The sequence below is a fragment of the Microsporum canis genome, genomic scaffold, assembly GCF_000151145.1.
Source record: "Microsporum canis CBS 113480 supercont1.7 genomic scaffold, whole genome shotgun sequence".
NCBI classification, from domain to species: Eukaryota; Fungi; Ascomycota; class Eurotiomycetes; order Onygenales; family Arthrodermataceae; genus Microsporum; species Microsporum canis.
Genome location: NW_003299163.1, coordinates 1,428,608 through 1,446,575, shown reverse-complemented (window position 1 = coordinate 1,446,575; position 17,968 = coordinate 1,428,608). Strand labels below are relative to the sequence as shown.

The following is a 17,968-nucleotide window of genomic DNA, read 5'->3' as shown; positions in this document are numbered from 1 at the left end:
CCTTGACGAGAGAGGAGGATCACAAGATGAATGCCGTGGAGAAGCTGGAAGTTCAGGTTGAAAAATTCGGACGCTCCAGACTCTGCATAGCTGTCGATATCTTCCCTGGCTAACTAGCGAGCTGGCTAGCTGGCTAACTAACAAATGAATGGCGGAAGTCTGCGATAAATGCTGTCCTCGAGAATCCTTCGTCCCCTAAGCTGAACAGCTGGCATGGCTCCAGTCCAGACAAATCATGACTACTATGCGATTCTCGAGATCGAACAGACGGCGGATGCCAACTCCATCAGGGCCAGCTATAGACGCCTAGCAAAGATCAAACACCCAGACAAGAACCTGACGAACCCGAACGCAACACTTGAATTCCAGCTGGTGCGTTCATCTTTGGCTGTTCAAAGAGCCCAACACCAATCTAACTATCTAGCTGGACCTTTAGATCCAGGAAGCATACTCAACTCTATCCGATGCTGAAGCCCGGCGGTCGTATGATCTAAGATACCCATCAATTAAGAGGCCTGCTGGCCACACTGAAACCTTTCCCAAGACGGCTTCAAAGGCTGTTCCAACTACAGCGCCAAATACGGCTTCGAAAAGGCGTTCTGCAGGTCATGAAACAGCTAACGAAAAGCGAACTGGAGAGCGCCATAAGTCGATACTGCAGCAATTAAGAGCTAAGCGCACGTTGCAGAATGATGATTTACTCAACGCAACGAGAGTACTCTGCGGGCTGCAGGACGAAGTCGCCCGGCTGACGGAGGAAATTGACAGAGCTGCTAAAGAAATAGCTGCCATGGAGAAGACCAGGGCATATCGCACTTTACTCCCCACAGCACAAATGCTGGAGGCTGAAAAGAAAAAGGAGCGAGCACAGCGCGAACGGTTCAACAAGATAGTGGTGTTCAAGCTAAAACATTGTACAATGGAACGGCAGGAGGAAAAAGTCCGAACGTGTGAGGCTTCACTTCAGTTTACGGAGAACGAGATCATCAAGGTTAAAAACGACATTAGGAGAGAGAGGGCTCGAAGAGAGCAAGCAGAAGAGGAAAAGTCGAAGAAGAAACGGGAACAAGAGGCTTTTCGACGAGAGTATGACCTGGATGCAGAAATCCGAGAGAGAGAGGCGGCGGAGGCGAAGGAAGCACAGGAGTTTTGGAGGAGAAGAGAGGAAGCAGAGGAAGAAGAGAGCCGAAGACTTGAAGAAGAAATGAAAGAGGCGAGACGGAGACAGATATATGAGGAACGGATTAACCCGAGGAAGTGTGAGAGTCCTAGGCAGAACGGATGCCTGTATGGAGGCGAGTGGGACAGGATTGAACGGCCCATGGTATGTGGTCGTTGTTTGACGGTAACTCAGAAGTTTGCCTTTGGATGTCCGTACTGCGGCAGAATAGCCTGTGACTTCTGCCTGGAGCTTCTCAGGGGGGTAAGACACGACTACCTGGACATATGAAGTGATGACTGAAGTTTGGAGTATCGACGTTACCGCCAGGTATATATATACTTGGATTACTATTGACTAGCTGCCGTTAACTAGTCAATACTTTTTCAAAATTTTAACATTGTGAGCATGATGTATGTATCTATTAGGTAGCTTTTCTTTTCGGTTTTTAGCTGAATTGTTCAATTGGTGATACTAACGATGCTTTTACCTATGTAGAGATTAGGCCCTGAGGCACACTTGGGAGACTGCTCTCCGTCGCGTGTTCGTTACTGTTGTTGATGCTCCTTCTCCTCATTTCTGCGACACCGTTTGCAGAGTGACAAGTTACACTAGGTTAGGCAATATTACACAGTCTTCCAACAAAAGGATGGAATGGTTACTCCGCCATGGAAATCATAAATCATGGCCTCGAGACCGTCCTCCTCTTTTCAGCATCTGAAGAACGTCTCTTTATGGTACAGAGTTAGATCCAAAGCCTCGAGCATAGTGATTGGTTTCCATGATAATGTCGGCTTGCCGTATTTCTTTGGGGAGTATAAATCCTCCCTTATATGTGGCCCTCTCTGGGTATGTCACCAGTTCGGAAAACGGATTGACACGGCTCTTTGGTCTACGGCCCGATTCATAGTTCTGGAATAGGAGAGCTTTGGAAGTAGAATCTGTGAGTCGCCCTAGACAAAGCACAGACCCAGAATAACCAGCGGCAGGAGTTTGATCGTGCGTAGTACGCCAAAGTAAAGAAGCTGTCTGGGTTTCTGTCTCCCTATCCCAGTAGTACTCAGCACCCTGGGCAAGGGCAGCGTGTGCCTCTACAGATATTCCGCAACCCTCTAGACTAGTCCATATTCCAGTGATGGGGTTAACGCGGCAAACAAACAAGGGAGCGCCGTCCAAGGCGTCTGAGTAAGAACCCCAACCCGCAATAGGCGGTGCATTAGGCGAATAAGTAACGTTGGGGAGATTATTCGAGGTAATGAGACATAAGTCATGACGATAACCCATTGGATAGGGTAGGTGTCGAGATGGGGCCGGATCATAGGATTTGGAAATCGTTCCAACCTTGAGCCTTCTTTTTAGTCACAGTTTATCAAAAAAAAAAAAAAAAAAAAAAAAAAAGAAAGAAAGAAAAAATGTTGTCTTACCCTTATGTCAGTACCGGCAATCCATGCCTGACGACCTATGGGGCTGTTGTCTGTTGTGGTGCCGTGTCCGTGATATTCGTCGCATGGTTCTAGAACGCCGGGGGTAGTGGAAGATGGCCAGGGCAAGCGAAACCATTCTAGTGCCGAGCGAACAGAAAGGTACCAGCCCGAGCATTGCATTTTTAAATAGTCGAAATGTGAGTTTGGAGTATAGGCTTCCACAAATCCATGCGTAACCGTGGTAATGACGTCTTCTTCACGCATTCGAAGACGTAGACCGAGGGAAGCTCGAGCATTGAAATCCCCTGAACGGCTTGCAACCGCTGAAGCAGATGGAACGGGGCGGAGTGTCAGGTCGCATCTAACGACATCATATCCTACCCTTTGGCCCCCGATATTGTCACACATTTTTGAAACCCATTCTGCCTCCATGTCGCTTTTGCTGGAAAATAAGATAATCACCCACCCAGATATCAGGACACGCACTCCCACTGACGTCGGCCAAAACTCTCGAAGTACACGAAGGTCTTCAGGCCTTAGGAGGCGACGAGGATTGATATGTCTGGCTAAGGGACAATCACAGAAAGGAATGCCAACATACGTGCTTCGTGGATATGGGAATTCGTGGTAGGGGTAGATGTGAACCTCTCTTCCTCCAACGTGGGTATCTATTGCCCGTTCCTCATCATTAGTGCCGTTATGCACAGCCCAAACATCACCTGCATCGGTGGCCATAACGAGGACCGTCTCGAAAACTTCTAACGAGGGGTGGAACGATCGAAGAAGCTGCTCGTTTTCCTTGGTTACGCTCGTGGCAAACCTAGCTTGGGCAAGCATCGCTGGTATGTCTGCGCAATGAAGAAGCCCTACTGACATATTAGTTTCGCGACGCCCACGTCGATATAAAATGAACGAGACACCTACGTGGGATTTCTCTCATGGCTGGGAGGGAAGGGGAAGTATCTATTGAGGTGTTCGTATCCATCGCTCCCGAGTCTTCCCACCCACACGTAAACGCATCCATCTCTACGCGTCTTCGTTTCCTATCATGCTGAGAATCGCCATGAGGACAATCCTCGACGGCTGTTCCTCGAGCCCTGGTCATTTACTATGTATGCACGATGATAGTCTGACGGGTGCGGCTTGCAGGGATATGGGGAGATTGAAATCGATAACTAACCTTCTTATTATAAAACCGTATTGTAAACTTGTATCTTCTTGTAGTGACGTATGTCAAGAGTAATGATGAAGTTGATTGATTGATTGCTAAGTGTGTTCCTGGCAGGAGAAGAGGTACCGTGGAAGAGATGACTAAGTAGTTATGACGAAGTACATGACTAAGTATATTGTCATTTGCCCTATAAACGCAGATGGCATTAGTCCACTGGCTAAATTGCTATATCCGCTGCCTGGCTGTGAAAGTGTCGCTGCGGATATTCTGCAAAGAGAGATGAAATAGGCAGAGATCTCCTTGCAGCATGTCTATGAAGCAGCGCTATCCATCCTGTCAACCACAACTTTCAACTCGTCATCCATCCACTCGATCTCACTCGCAGTAACTAACGCTGCCAGCCACTGGGAGTCATTGTGTATCGGTTGAAGACCATCATCAAGCCACGCTCTGACTCGCATACTTTGCGGAACCTGGGCGTTATTTTGCCCAAGGTAGTACTGACGGATAGTGTCAAGCAAGGTAGAGAAATCAGTACATTGGCTGGCAGGAACCTGGAAACGAGGATATATCCGTTTATGTTCTTGGTTTTGTATGATGTTTATTGATAGAGTGACGGGCAAAGTATCGGTAGCTTGAGGCTGTGGCTGTTGGTCTAGTCCCGGCTGTATCTGTACGGGATGCTGCGGTACTGCTTCTGATGTTTGAAATTGAGGGTCCTGGGCTTCAGAGCTACCTGGTTGGATATTGGGATGTTCTAGAAGATAGTTTTTCACTATGCGGGTAACATCACGGGTTATACCGGTTGCACTATTTGAACCCGGTTAGCATCAGATAGCACATGCTTTCAGCCTAAGGGGTGACTTACAAGTAATTCCGTGCAGCAATGTCGTCTTCGCCGCTAATTCGAAAGTTCACTTCGGCCATGGATTCAGATGACATTATATGGTTGATAGTGCACTCCTGGCAGCTCTCTGTACAGAGTGTAGCATTTCCACCGTGGTCAATTTGATAGTGGCAGTCTATGGCTGCGACTAGGCCCCACCAGTCTTGCTGGGGCAGGCCAGAGATCGACCCGAGGCTGTCCAGGCGGTAGTCCTGATTGTATGCATCATACGATCGTGCCACAGAGTCCCAGTCCGTTGGATATGTGGGGTATTCATTCCTGATCAACTCCAGCATCCCAAGTTCGGTGGTATCGTTAGGTGGTGGCTGGTGATAACGTTGCACATTCTCAGGTATATTGTTGGATGCAGATGTTGAATTTCGCTTCCCTTTGTCTTCAGAGTTGCCTCCCTTTCGAGTCTCAATAGCATACTGGCGCTGTCGTTCGTTGGTAACCATACGGCGTAGAAGAGGAGTAACGAGCGAGATGATCTTATGGTCATCTCTGGGCCAAATAATATCATTTGGCTGTGCACCCTCATCTACAACGTGTTCTCCGAAAAACCGTAACCCGTTCCCTTCCCGGTCTAGAAAGTCTCGTACACAGTTCCAGAGCCGGAGCTTTACCATCTCAGTATCGCCTCGTCCTCTCTGGCCAACGCAGTCACGTCGTTCAGGGTGGTTTTCATCCAGCATATACTGTTTCGCAGCAGCCTGGAGGTGAAGGAAACTTTCCGGAGACAATCCCAAGGATGCAAACATTTTGGACATTGGTGGGCGCGTAGCCTTCTTGCTCGCTGCAGAGGGCTGCCTGAAAAGAGCGACAGCAGAATGGACACCGGCCGCTCGTGCATCCGATATAACTCTCTGAGGGGGCATCTCTCTAATATCCAGAGACGACCCGTCATTTTCAGGTACTTGTCCGGCAACTGCTTCCTGGGCAGTGTTACCTTCACCTCCATCGCCAAATCGAAACCTAACCGTGGCTGAAGTCATCGCAGGGTCAACGTTAGACTGATTCCGCTTCCGTTTACGTGCAGTGGTCCCGATTACTACATTGGACGCGGCAATCTGTCTATCTCCACCAGCTGCTGACTCTCCGGGAATATCACCGAACGGATGGCCCGTTTGACTTGTGGTTGCAAACCCATTTTCGTCCAGATGCATACCGACACTATAGCTATCCAGGTGGTTTTGAATCGCCCGGCCATGACTAGCAGCCATCATGTCACTATCATCGTTCTGGGCCCACCCGACGTCCTGCCCGGCAGCAGCAGTCGCAGCTTGAACAAGGCCGGCGAGATGGTTTTCAGAGGTATAATCTGGCGAGACACCGACACTGTTGCTGCTCAAATGGGGATTGCTCCCGTCAATGTGCTGCTGTTGCTGCTGCTGGTGGACCTGTGATGGCTGCGTATGGCCTACGAAATCATTATTGGTATTTTGCTGTGGCCCAGACGCCATTACGCGTGTATGAGACTTGCCAGCGTCAATCGGCAATTATATCTATCCATATATTAGCTCTCGGATAGGGAATATATCGGACTTTGTATACGGGTTAAAGTGAATACAAAGTCAACATCTTATATAGATTGTGCCGTTCGCACTGCGAATTATTATTAGTCTGGCAGCGACATACCTGTCCGATATCTGTAAAAGGCATTCGACAGCTAGAAAAGCTGTAGAATATACTAGCTACCCCTGTCGCAGTGCAGCTATACACTTGTTAATGTATACAATGTCGATATATACAGTCGATGTATACAAGACTTGGCCCGGTGTTTGTTGTGTTTGGTTGCTTTCTTGAAGAGGAAAAAAAGTCGCGATGTTTGAGATTTTTGTCTTCGAGGCAAATTATGTAAACATGGTATCACTAAGTCACGTGATCATTACGTCATAGAAGAGAGGTAGAATAAAAATGGGATGAATAGAAAAATGGAGATGAAAAGATCGCATCTCTACTATGTATATGTATGCAAAAGATGGCAGGCTAATCAAAAACCATCACCCTCAGCCCATGGTCGACCAGCAACTCTGGCTCGTACTCGAGGATCCTGTCCTCTTTCAAAGGCCGCGTCTCTCAGCTGCGCATACACAGAAGACTTTTGGAGAAGTTGCTGCTCTAGTTCCTCCCTCTTACTTTGCTGAGGGGCCTCCATCTTAACCAACGCAGCGAAATTTCGCTCTTTTTTCGCCTTCTTAAACTCAGCATCTTTTCTATGCCAGCTCTTCAGCTTCTGCCTCAGATTGAAGAGAGCGGAACCCAGCTGCATAAATTCAAAATATTGCTGATCCTCTTCGAAACAGAGACCGTATCCATCACAGAAGCAAGCTTGTTCGGCAGGACAATAGACGTTTTGACCCGTAAATATGACGTGCCAGAGATACTCCCAGACTCGGCCGGAGAGGAAGTCCGTTAGTGTGGTGCGGAGGAGCCAGTCACGGTAGTAGATGAAATGTGTGCGGGGAACAGCTAGCGCTCTTTCACGGGAAAGTGCAAACTGGGCGCAGCATTGGCCGGCGAGGACCTCAGGCACTGGTACCGAAGGGAAGATGTCTCGCCAGCCGTTGGCGACGATGGGTTGTTCCGGCTTTTCCTTGTCTTCTTCCATGGATTGTGGGTGCAGCCAATCGGGGCAGCCGGGTGCCCAGTTACATCGCAAGTTCATGAAGCCGTCTCTGGTGACTCGTTCGTTGCTAAGACGTTTTATCATCTCTTTGGAGTCATGGCTCAGCGGTTCTTCATTATGCCATGCGGTTCTATGGGAGTGCATGAATATTATAATGTCTGGAAGGTTGTCGTAGTTGTCAATAAGGTAGGTTAGATATGCCATGGCCTCACGACCTTTGTTCATGGGAGTCCGAGGGACAGAGTTTGGGTCGTCAACGACGTATATCTCTGTCTTAATATCCCCAAGGCTGTCGTCGATCCAGTCGACATTGTCCTTTGCTAATCGAGGCATAACGAGCGTTCTTGTGTAGCTTGAACCCGGTGGTTTGGGTGTCCCAGTTGTGAAGTTGGTTAGGATCACTATATCTTCTGGGCCGAGCTGAGTTTCTTCTGGTGAGATAGCTTGGGGCACAGCCTGGGGTAGTGAATGCCCTGGCGGATATCCTGGCCATCCCTTGAGTTGCTGTTTCCAGCATGAAAGCATCAGCTATATAGTCTCCAAGCTGGAATAAATACAAAGTTTCAGCCTACCTTCACCCCCGATAATGATTGAGAGAGCTGTTGAAAGCTCATAATAAAGATGAGAATGAATACAAAGGCGATTATGGGCCTCTGGACCCCGGCCTTGGGAAGTAGAAAGCCCATCGTTGGTCAGTTCACAGAACGAGAAAAGAAACCAAAACAACCCCCCTTCTTCAACCTAAACAGGTAATCATGGAGGTAGAAATGATGACGGGGTAGCTTGTCCCTGGCATGAAAAAAGAAGAGCTGATGGATTGAAAAGTCCATCAAGACGAAGACAAATGATCCATATTAAATGAGAAAAGGCCTTTGTTCCTGGGTTCCACAGCGATCATGGCGGAAAGTATGAGGCCAATGGAGGGTAAGCCAAGCATAGGGACTGAAGTATAGACATTGTGACCTGTGGATCATCCATTAGAAACCTCGAACCAGCCAGCCGTTGGAGGGCATTGTTGGGCCGGTTTGGACGCTCTTTGCTCGCGTAATTGGTCGACGGCGGGTGGCCCCGTCGAAGAAAACGTAGATACATACTTTGTATGTATATTCCCGGGTATATATGTACCCTGCATGTACTCCATATATGTGTATGCATGTATGTATGTATGTACATGACTGTGCCGTAGGTCCCACCGCTTCAATCCCGAAGGTGACGAAACGGGTTCGTATATTTCCATGAAGATCAAACTCCCTGTTTGATGGGATAGACATGTCTGCTCCATCTTCAGACATACTATGTAGAATAGAGCATCCATATACCTATGCATGTATGTGTATGTGCCTTGTAAGACTTTTCCATGATGTCCTCACTAAAGGATGAAGTTCGGCGGTTGAAATAAGTCATTGTGGGGCCTTTTCTTAGTTGACCAATTAAGCATAAAATGCCGGTTTTGAGCCTCCACTTTAATAGTTCAGCCACGAGTTGGTAGGCTAGTTATTTAAATAGAAGGGACGATGGACTGATAGAGTGGTGAGATTCGGTGGTGGTGGTGGTGTGTGTATGCGTGAGCATGTCTTCCATTCGCTGTGATAGTGCCTTGGTTTCCCGCATACTATGTAGTTACAGCCTTGGAGATCGTCTTGCCGCGCTCCAACTTTTACTCGTAAGCTCTCCACTGATGACGCATGCCAACAGGTTTCGTCTCAGGATATGTAACATGGTCAGGATGGATGGGTGAACCTCCGTTATTCCGGCATAGGTAAAACAAATATATTTCTGGATGGATGTTGCAGCTGGCGAACTTATAACATTCTATTCATCTGGCTACCGTGGCTTTCTAGACATATGTTCGTATTAACATTAAATACATAGATCGAGCTAAAGGCCTGAGTAGTAGATAATTGGCTCAGCAGCTCAAAATGGAGGACAGTCTGTTGAGCACAAACTTCTGTGCTGAGGCATCAGCATCCTCCTTCCACGCCGTAGCCACCGACACGCTCACATAGCATCCATCGCTCTTCACCACGTCAGTCTCGGTGGGCAGGCGTCCGTCATTGTCACAGATGTTCACGTCGGCCGGGGTGTTCCGCGAAGCAGGCAGGATACGAGTGAGCACGAACTGGAAGTCACTAGCACGAGTGCACTGAGAGCCAGAGACAGCGCCAAAGTTCACGTTGAGGAAGATTCCGGAGGGCAGGACTGGTCTGGCGCCCTGCAACAGTACACTGGTGAGCTGAGCTGCGAGAGTGGCATAGACTTGGCTGTAGTTCGGGGTTGAGTCGTAGTATGCGGTGGAGCGGCCGACGCTACCAGAGAAAGCGACGGCGGGGAAACCCTCGAGGGCAGCCTCGGTGGCAGCGCCCACGGTGCCTGATATCTGGACAGTTTTGCCTAGGTTGGCGCCAACATTGGGACCGGCGACAGCAAGGTCTGGGCTACCGAAGAAATGAGGGGCGACGGTCTGGATGCCGTATCTCATTGCGGTGACAGGGAAGGAGTTGACATAGTTGAATCGTGGGTTGTTGCTGTCATAGCCGGTGGGAGGGCTGCCAGCAGGACAGGTGTTGAACTGGCAGGGCCGGGTGAGAGGGCCTGGGGTGGCATCGGAGGAACCTAATAACAGTTAGATATCATGGCTCATTATAAAGCAGGGGCAGGTTCACGGTAGATAAACGAGCCCAACATACCAGTTCCACTCTTGTCCTGAGCTGGCGCAGAAACCACGACGTTGTGGCCATAGCTGGTCAGAGCATCGTAGAAGGTATGCAAGTTCTTCTCAGCCCAACCATCGTCGTTGGAGGCAACGATGTTAGCAGCCTGGGCTGCAAGGGGAAGCAGGCAAAGGACCAGACGGAGCTGCATGGCTGAAGAAATTCGTGCTGAGGGCGAAGTTGAAGTTGAAGCTGTAGCTGAAGATGCTTGTCTCTTGTCTCTTGTCTGCCCTTGCGAAGAAGGGAGGAATGGAGGTTTTATATAGCCATCTTTCTTCCATATATTCCTCCTCTTCCTCCTCTTCTTCTTCTTCTCCCCTCCAGCTCACAAGAAGCGGATGATCGCCAGTGCAGGCGCAGTGCAACCTCCGTCCACGACTCGGCGGGCGACATCCGACTGGGTGTTCTGCGTCTTGCAGATATCTCTTCGCTTAGGACGAGCTGGAAGATACCCAATAATCAGGCTCAGATGCGGCACTCCCAGCAATCAAGCATCCTCAACATATGCAGGGTGTTGCAGAGTGGGAAAGGCTAGAGCAGCTCGCTAGCTGGATGGGGTTTCTTGCTTTCTGCAGCAGTGGAAGAGAAGTCAGCCTTCCAGGACGCCGGGAGAGAGTGTGTGCTCGCCATCCCTGCTAGACGGGTGGAACTTCATGCTGCGATGATTTGTTCTAATGCTTGCTGTCGTTACGTTCAGTTCACCTTCTGCTCGACGTCAACTTGTCGGAGGAAGAAATTGATTGAAGGTGAAGAAGTTGAGCCGAGGTTAATGTTGGGCTCCACGAGCAAAAAAAGGACTTGCATGTTTATAACGGCAAGCTTCATATTATATCAACGGTAATATGGCTATAGTAGATGTAATATCAAAGAAGAGAAGAGTGCTACCGGAGATAATACAGCTGTCTACTTGCTCACTCGGAATCCACCTCGTCTTCCACCGTGACTGCTCGACCCTTGCCCTTCGTTGAAGAGTCAGATATACTAGAGTCAGGGCCATCGTTTTCTTCGTTTTCATCTTCTTCATCATCATCCTCTTCACTATCCTCATCTTCATCGTCGTCGTCGCCCTCCTCCTCGGGGAGCTTGGGTGTCTCTGGATTGTTGAAGAGTGATCCATTTTCCTCCGGCGCCTCTTGGAAGAGAGAAGTTCCACGGGAAGACGAACCTTGTCCTTCCTGCTGCCGTAATATGCCAGGGGAGGATGTAGAATTAGCTGTGTTGGCAGAAATGCCTTGGGCAGTGGGTATAGTTGGGGAGGACTGATGTGTAGTGCTGGTCCTCATGAAGTCTGGTGAGCTTGAGGATCTAGCACCTGATGTGCTGCTGTTTCCACTCTCCTGGTTTTGGGTAGTGGGCTGTGATGTAGTTGGGGTTGTCGGATGGGGGTTTAGGAAAGAGAAAGTTGATGTTGACGCCGGAGGAGATGAGGATAAGGGAGATGATGCGGTCGCGGCGTTTGCACCAACGTTCACTGCTGTAGTGTTATGGTGATCCGCTGTCTGGCCTGCCTGTTGCAGGCGCTGCATAGGGACCAACGTCCATCCTGGTGGAATGGTGAGGCCCTCGGGAAGTCGTGAATCACCTGAAGGTATCGCATTAAACTGTGGGTTTGACGCAATGTAGCGCTGGGTTATGGTAGTGATGGGGGATGTCCCTGGCGGAAATGTTCGAGCAGTCAAGGGAGGCGGTGCCTGGGTGGTTGAAGAACCTGAGCCGGCGGCGCCTTGGCTAGTAGATGTATTGCCTTGAACGCCACGGAGCCGTGTTAGTTCGGAATGTAGAGCCCGTATTATCTGTAGTTGATCCGCGGTGTTCGTCAGGTTGTTTATCTCTTGGCTCACTTGGTGCTCAAGCTGGTGGATGACCTGCTGCACATCTCGGTGGTTGAATTCGGTGGTAGGACTAGACATAGTTCCATGAGTATGGGTGGCAGGACGGCCTATACCGAACCCAAAGCCTGTTCGTGGGGCTTGCCCCGCAGGTGGGTTTTGGTTTTGATTTGCACCTGGAGCCTGCGCACCCTGGCCCTGGCCCTGGCCCATATCGATATTCTGCAGCATATCGCCACGACCGGCTCCAAATCCAATGCGGATAGGTCCAAAGTTAAGAAACCACATGCGGCCTCTGTTATCGCCGTCTCCAGCAGCAGCATCATTCCCACCTTGTGGCTGGTCTCCGCCTCTTTGTCCTCCTGCGGCGGCACCACGCCCTGTGAATGGCCTGGCATTCCCTCGAGTAGCTGTAGTGACCGGCTGTCGGCATGTAGGGCAGTTCTGTTGCCGCTCCAGCCAGCTTCGAAGACATGAAAAATGAAGCAAGTGGCCACAGGGTAACTTTTTTGCTCGTAGCCTTTCTGGAATGGGCCTTGATGGCCGAGTAGGAGCAGCCCCGTCATTTGCTGCCGGAACTGGGACCCACGGCTGCATCTCCTCCCGGCATATAATACAGACATCCTCCCTCTCGATCTCTTCCGCAGTCGCATCTGGATATCGCTGATTCATATCTCGGGTAGCGTTTCGATACCGGATAAAATCGATAATGCGTTTAGCAAATGACCTCATCGTGACAACAACATCTCTGAGGATATGGATAGGGAGTCCGTAGAACCTGAACAGGATTGCGAAGAAGGATAAGTAGACCACCAGCTTTAGAAAGTCTAACAAATAAACAAATAATTAGCACTTGAAGTGAATCTCTTAAGGGAATTTTCCGTAAGCCCTTACCAGTAATAAGATCTAGATAGAATACCCATCGACCTTTCTCTTCCCACCCAGAAACATCTAGCTCCATTTCGTCAATATCGTCTTCACTCGGCAGATTGTCCGCATTAGGGGTTGCAAGCCCCGAGGCGGCCTGTCGACGGATCATCTCTTCTCTTTCTGCCCGAATCTCTGCTCGGCGCTCTGCCAACTTGGCCTGTTTCTGCCGCCGAGTGATGTAGATCTCTGCTAGCGAGAGAGTATATCTAGCCATCGTCGAAGTAGAAAGAATAGTAAGAACGGCAAATTCGAAGCCGAACATCACCATCATATCTGGGCGAGCCTGACGCAGGACCGTTTTGATAGCGTATTCGAGCATCTGCGAATTGAATAGCACAGATATGATTAACGACACGGCGAGTCGTGTGTGGAACAAACGAGGATTGGCCGGCGGTTGTTGCTCCAGGATCTCTACCCTACCTTCACCGATCCATCCCCAAACTTTGCCCGCCAGCAAGCAAACAAACATGACCATGAACCAGGCTCCTAGCTCGCCTCGAAATATCGTCATGGCAAGGCATGTCTCTGTAACCGCAAACCATGCCTTCTCGTATAATTGTTCGGTTTCGATTTGTCGCAACGGGCCATAGAGTAGCCTCTGAAGACCAAAAAGGGCATAGCCAGACATAAGAAGGCACAAGTTTGTGAGTATCTATAAAGGAGGCGAACACCGTCAGCGTCCTTCAATCTCCCTCAATCGCAGTAGAAACCTCCCCTCTCCTTTCGAATCTGCCATATCGCAGAAATTGAACCGTTACTTACCATAAGATTCGCATTGTTCTGCGAAAGAAATACAGCAGCGGAATAAAAGTTCGAGCGTTGATGTAGTGCTCTGAGGGCCACCCCCGCGGCCAGGACTATGGAAGTCTTTTTCAACAGTTGTCAGCATTCATTTCATGTACGTCTCCTAAAGCAATAACATACCCCGGTATAAGCAGCCAATCTCATGGTGGATGGTTATCTAACTGAATCGCAAAGTAACAAAACGACCATAGACCTGGGGATGAGAGTCGTTGAAGCTAAAAGGGTCACAAGGATGCGTCAATGGCTCATGTTTAAGATAGTGTTTTCTCCAAGACAGGGGAGCATCCTAAATGCTCTTATTAACCGTGTATCCAGCGTAGCAGGCCAAAAAAGCTGTTTTGCATCTGCTTCATCCTGCCAGCCTGGCGCTTTTATTGTAGCTTGTTGTGCTTTTTGGGCTGGATGTGGACAACTTTGCTTATCTGATAAACTAATGCTGACTCAGCATGCGTTAGTCATCTTTTAGTCATTTTCGATCTGATAAGGCACTTCGACTTCCAGCTCTCAACTTCAGCTTCAGCTTCAACTTCAACGTCAAGCTTGCATCACAACAAAGTCGCAGATAAGCAACAGGCGATCCACTGTGCAGAGAAGCTTGTATAATTGTGTTCAATTGCATGCATGCAGCCTTGCTAGCTTGCCAAGACATCAAAGGAATGCAATACTGTGTGGCTGTGGAATCATGATCTCTCAAAACAGGCTGCAGACGGCAACCTACCTGCTGGCGGTTTGCCCGTTTTCCATCGCCTTCTTAGTGTTTATGAATTCGGCAGTATCCTTTGTTGTTACCGACCTAATTCATCTTGAACATGGCCACGGGAATGCTGTTGGGACTCTAGGGTTTGCAGACGAGCTACTGGCTCTTATTGCTTGCCCCGTGTGGGGGCTGATATCCGATCGCATCGGAGCTAGATATGTATGTAATCTTCCTGCTCTTCCGCTTCCGCTCCTGTGTTATGCCTTATTCAGTGCTTAATGTCATAATATCATGCTAACTTGAAAGTAGGTATCGACCATTGGCTACTTCATTGTTGCCACATCACTGGTGTTATTTGTGCAAGCCAAAAATGTTTACCCCCAACTCTTGCTCGGAAGACTGCTCTTCTGCCTCGGTGGTTCTGCAGTGGCAACCATGGTGACAGCGCTACTTCCAGCTATCACCGCTAATCATGATATCGCCAAATGCCCAGCTCCTGGCGTTGCCCCGCCCCAGGCTGGCTCTCTCAGTACCGCCAACACGCCGCGTAGTGTGTTTATGGATGATCAGCATCCTAGTGTAACAGCACAAGAACGACCAGGAGGCTCTGCACCCCGACTAGCTGGGTACGTCGGAATGCTGACAGGTTGTGGCGCGCTCATCGCTCTCCTCTTATTCTTACCCCTGCCGGTACGATTTCAGAGAGCTGGTTATTCTCCTGCGCAAGCGATCAAATTAAGCTTCTATGTTGTTGGTCTGGTATCGTTTGTCGTTTCAATTGTGTGTTTTTTTGGGTTAAGTGGTCTTCGAGGCGATGAAGGGAAATCGCTTAAGTTGCTCCTTGGGTTCATTGAGAAAGACAATGCCCCAGGGACAGGAGAGCAGCCCACTGTCAGCTTGGGGAAACCATCCCATCATTCCCCACGTTCCTATCTAACCCAGTTTTCCATCGCCTTGAAAGCAGGGATAACTAACTATAATATCGGGCTGGCTTACATCGGTGGATTTGTCGCGCGATCATCTTCTGTTGGCATCACCCTGTTTATTCCACTCTATGTTATGCAGTATTATCGACGTTCCGGGCTCTGCCATGAAGGCGATGCATCTCATACGACCCAGCTCCATAGCGCGAACCTTGGTGATATCAAGCAATCCTGCCCGCGTGCATATGTCGTTGCATCAATCTTGACTGGTGTATCGCAACTAGTAGCCTTATTATGCGCGCCCTTATTTGGCTATTTATCCGATAAGTCCCGCAGGTACAATTTCCCATTGCTAGTAGGAGCCCTTTTGGGATCCTTAGCATATATTATATTGGGATTGTTAAGAACCCCCCGAATCCATGGCACTCAGGGCAGCGTAGCCATATTTGTCGATATGGGCCTTATTGGGCTCAGCCAGATTGCCGCAATTGTATGCAGTCTGGCTATCCTGAGTAATGGAATCAATGGAGTTCTCCCAGTTATGGATAATATTGAACAGGAAACACACGCTGATGCGCCGTGTGAAGGGGCTAACCCAAATACTAGTGAACCGCCTCTTGAAACGACAAACGAATCAACCCCATTAGTACCGGGAGACATACACACAACCTCTTCACCACAGAGCTTGGTTCACATCAAAGGTTCCATCGCCGGCATGTATTCCCTTTGGGGAGGTGCCGGCATCCTCATTCTTACCAAGGTTGGCGGTCTCATGTTTGATACGCTCTCGCCACAGTCTCCGTTTTATATCCTCGCCAGTTTCAATGGATTACTTCTTGTTAGCGGCTTGGTTATTGGGCTCAAGCAGCACTGGGACTCAAGGCGGCGTCGTTGACATCATGATCACCTTATTTCATTAGTAGAGCGATATAAATAATCCTGAAACGCCATAGAAGCATAGGGCTGTTCATCCCGCAGCATCCCTGGCTTACCCATATCTTTCTATTGACTTAGCCCTAGGTTATCGACTTTATGATTCCAGCACACGAGATTGGTCGATTGACATAGTTGGGGTAAACTCGATCCTGCGGTCTATATACGCCGTTATTCCTGGGCTACGGCGTTTTTACTTGCCTGTTTAGGAAAAGAGAATTGAATTTCCTCATTGAGCTTGCTGCAGAGAAGGATTGAAGAATATTCTATGCAGCAAATCCGTTTCTACGCAGATCAACTACCTCGTATCCCCCACATACCCACTGCGTATGTATTACTACTATGCAGGGTAGATTCGACCCCATGGCCTTCACCCACAGTACTGGCATAGGGCTGAGCTGCCCGACCCGATGCTGACGAGAGCCGCGTTGCGTGAACCTACACCTCCGTATATATGGACTCTACCTATGAAATTCTGGAAAAGTTTCTGTGAACGGGAGGATGTTTACCGTTTTTTTTTTTTTTTTTCTAATTCTTTTTTGATTGAGATTTTCAAAGGGTTAGCCCAGTCATAACTAACGCCCTTTCTAATTGATATCTAGAAAATTTGGAGACGATAATTTAGGTTCAGACGGGACAATTTTAGTTTTCCCGTTTGCTAGGCAGATGTACAAAGTGCATCCGTCTACCCACTTCAGACGAACGATGGAATTGAAACGGATATAAAGTTGTTGTATTATGCGCGCAGCAACCCCTTACGCCCCATGTGAACTATAGGGCTCAGCCAGCATATGGTCTGCAGTGACAATCCATGAGCAACATCAATTCCTCATGTTAGCGCTTAACAGTTGGCAGGGGCTACTTTAGCCTCTGCGGCGCCTCCCGGGGAATGTCTCCATCCTACCCGAAAGCTAAACAAAGTTTACCTGGCGCAAGTGGCCTGGCTCTGAAGAAGACGACAGATGAAGGAAAAAGCAAAAATATCACACCAACGGACTCGAGCATACGGGAGGAACTATACGGGGTGTGCCTCCGTTTTCTAGTTGTCATGCACCGAAGCAACGAAGAACATCCATAGAAGGAAGGCAATATGCAGGCAGAATTTTAGCGAATGCAAGATGCGAGTTTGGGGCCAGGTTCCGTTCCCGACGACCAACCACAAGCGCTATGAGGGTATGTGCATGAAAATTTCCATCCTGACGGAAGCTGGTTTGGATATGAAGGAAAAAGAAAAGAATTCTCTTTAGAGGAGGGGAGTAAACGAACCCATAGGATGAGGGGTAGACAGCACAGTGAACCGGATGCTGCCGTCAACTGGTTAGTTTGATTGGCAGATTTGTCTCTTGTCAACTAATCTGGGGATGAATCCTTCAGCTGCTGGCGCTGCACCTATGCTTAGTCAACCTATGTTTCCTCCCCAGATATTCTCTGATCTCCACCAGGCTGCCCACCCCGTGATACTATCTCGCACTGTCCTCCTTCGGCAATTTCTAAAGAAAATGGCTCACCAACGCTATCATATACATATAAGATGGCGGGATGGAACTATATTATATCTACCAGAGAAAGACAATGATATAAATTGTCGGTGTGCTCATTGGAATGCCGCACCGCTATTCTCATTAGATAGATAATGAGAAACGGTAGAATCCGCTCCGCAGACAAAGGATCTATGAAATCGCACATTTGAAACAACCCGATCTCCCATGATCGCTCAGTCCTAGGTCGAATGGAATAAATTTCCGACCTGCACTCCTCGGGATAGTAAGGCGAGGCATATGCATCTTCTGAAACAAAGAGCTCACTCTCATTTCATTTTTAACTTGACTAAATACCGGTCAGGCACCGCATTGTTCGGATCTTGCGCGTGCT

General features: G+C 48.9%; 7 protein-coding genes across 7 annotated transcripts; 2 read left to right on the top strand and 5 right to left on the bottom strand.

Annotated features, from left to right (window-relative positions):
- Window positions 1–213: 213 nt before the first annotated feature.
- Window positions 214–1,720, top strand: MCYG_07733 (conserved hypothetical protein; the record flags this gene model as incomplete). The annotated part of the gene is made up of 3 exons (XM_002843904.1): window positions 214–372; window positions 437–1,324; window positions 1,658–1,720. The coding sequence occupies 3 exons, from the start codon at window positions 214–216 to the stop codon at window positions 1,718–1,720; spliced, it is 1,110 nt and encodes a 369-aa protein (XP_002843950.1).
- Window positions 1,721–1,891: 171 nt separating this feature from the next.
- On the bottom strand, window positions 1,892–3,607 carry MCYG_07732 (uncharacterized protein; the record flags this gene model as incomplete). The annotated part of the gene is made up of 3 exons (XM_002843903.1): window positions 1,892–2,500; window positions 2,584–3,449; window positions 3,508–3,607. 3 exons carry the CDS (start codon window positions 3,605–3,607, stop codon window positions 1,892–1,894), a joined length of 1,575 nt encoding a protein of 524 aa, XP_002843949.1.
- Window positions 3,608–4,065: 458 nt separating this feature from the next.
- Window positions 4,066–6,103, bottom strand: MCYG_07731 (conserved hypothetical protein; the record flags this gene model as incomplete). The annotated part of the gene is made up of 2 exons (XM_002843902.1): window positions 4,066–4,564; window positions 4,623–6,103. The coding sequence occupies 2 exons, from the start codon at window positions 6,101–6,103 to the stop codon at window positions 4,066–4,068; spliced, it is 1,980 nt and encodes a 659-aa protein (XP_002843948.1).
- A 530-nt stretch (window positions 6,104–6,633) lies between these two features.
- On the bottom strand, window positions 6,634–7,955 carry MCYG_07730 (conserved hypothetical protein; the record flags this gene model as incomplete). Its single annotated transcript, XM_002843901.1, has 2 exons — window positions 6,634–7,797; window positions 7,842–7,955. The coding sequence occupies 2 exons, from the start codon at window positions 7,953–7,955 to the stop codon at window positions 6,634–6,636; spliced, it is 1,278 nt and encodes a 425-aa protein (XP_002843947.1).
- A 1,220-nt stretch (window positions 7,956–9,175) lies between these two features.
- Window positions 9,176–10,131, bottom strand: MCYG_07729 (acid phosphatase; the record flags this gene model as incomplete). Its single annotated transcript, XM_002843900.1, has 2 exons — window positions 9,176–9,882; window positions 9,957–10,131. 2 exons carry the CDS (start codon window positions 10,129–10,131, stop codon window positions 9,176–9,178), a joined length of 882 nt encoding a protein of 293 aa, XP_002843946.1.
- A 760-nt stretch (window positions 10,132–10,891) lies between these two features.
- Window positions 10,892–13,367, bottom strand: MCYG_07728 (E3 ubiquitin-protein ligase synoviolin-A; the record flags this gene model as incomplete). The annotated part of the gene is made up of 2 exons (XM_002843899.1): window positions 10,892–12,636; window positions 12,704–13,367. The coding sequence occupies 2 exons, from the start codon at window positions 13,365–13,367 to the stop codon at window positions 10,892–10,894; spliced, it is 2,409 nt and encodes an 802-aa protein (XP_002843945.1).
- An 858-nt stretch (window positions 13,368–14,225) lies between these two features.
- Window positions 14,226–16,058, top strand: MCYG_07727 (conserved hypothetical protein; the record flags this gene model as incomplete). The annotated part of the gene is made up of 2 exons (XM_002843898.1): window positions 14,226–14,459; window positions 14,550–16,058. The coding sequence occupies 2 exons, from the start codon at window positions 14,226–14,228 to the stop codon at window positions 16,056–16,058; spliced, it is 1,743 nt and encodes a 580-aa protein (XP_002843944.1).
- Between the last annotated feature and the right edge of the window lie 1,910 nt (window positions 16,059–17,968).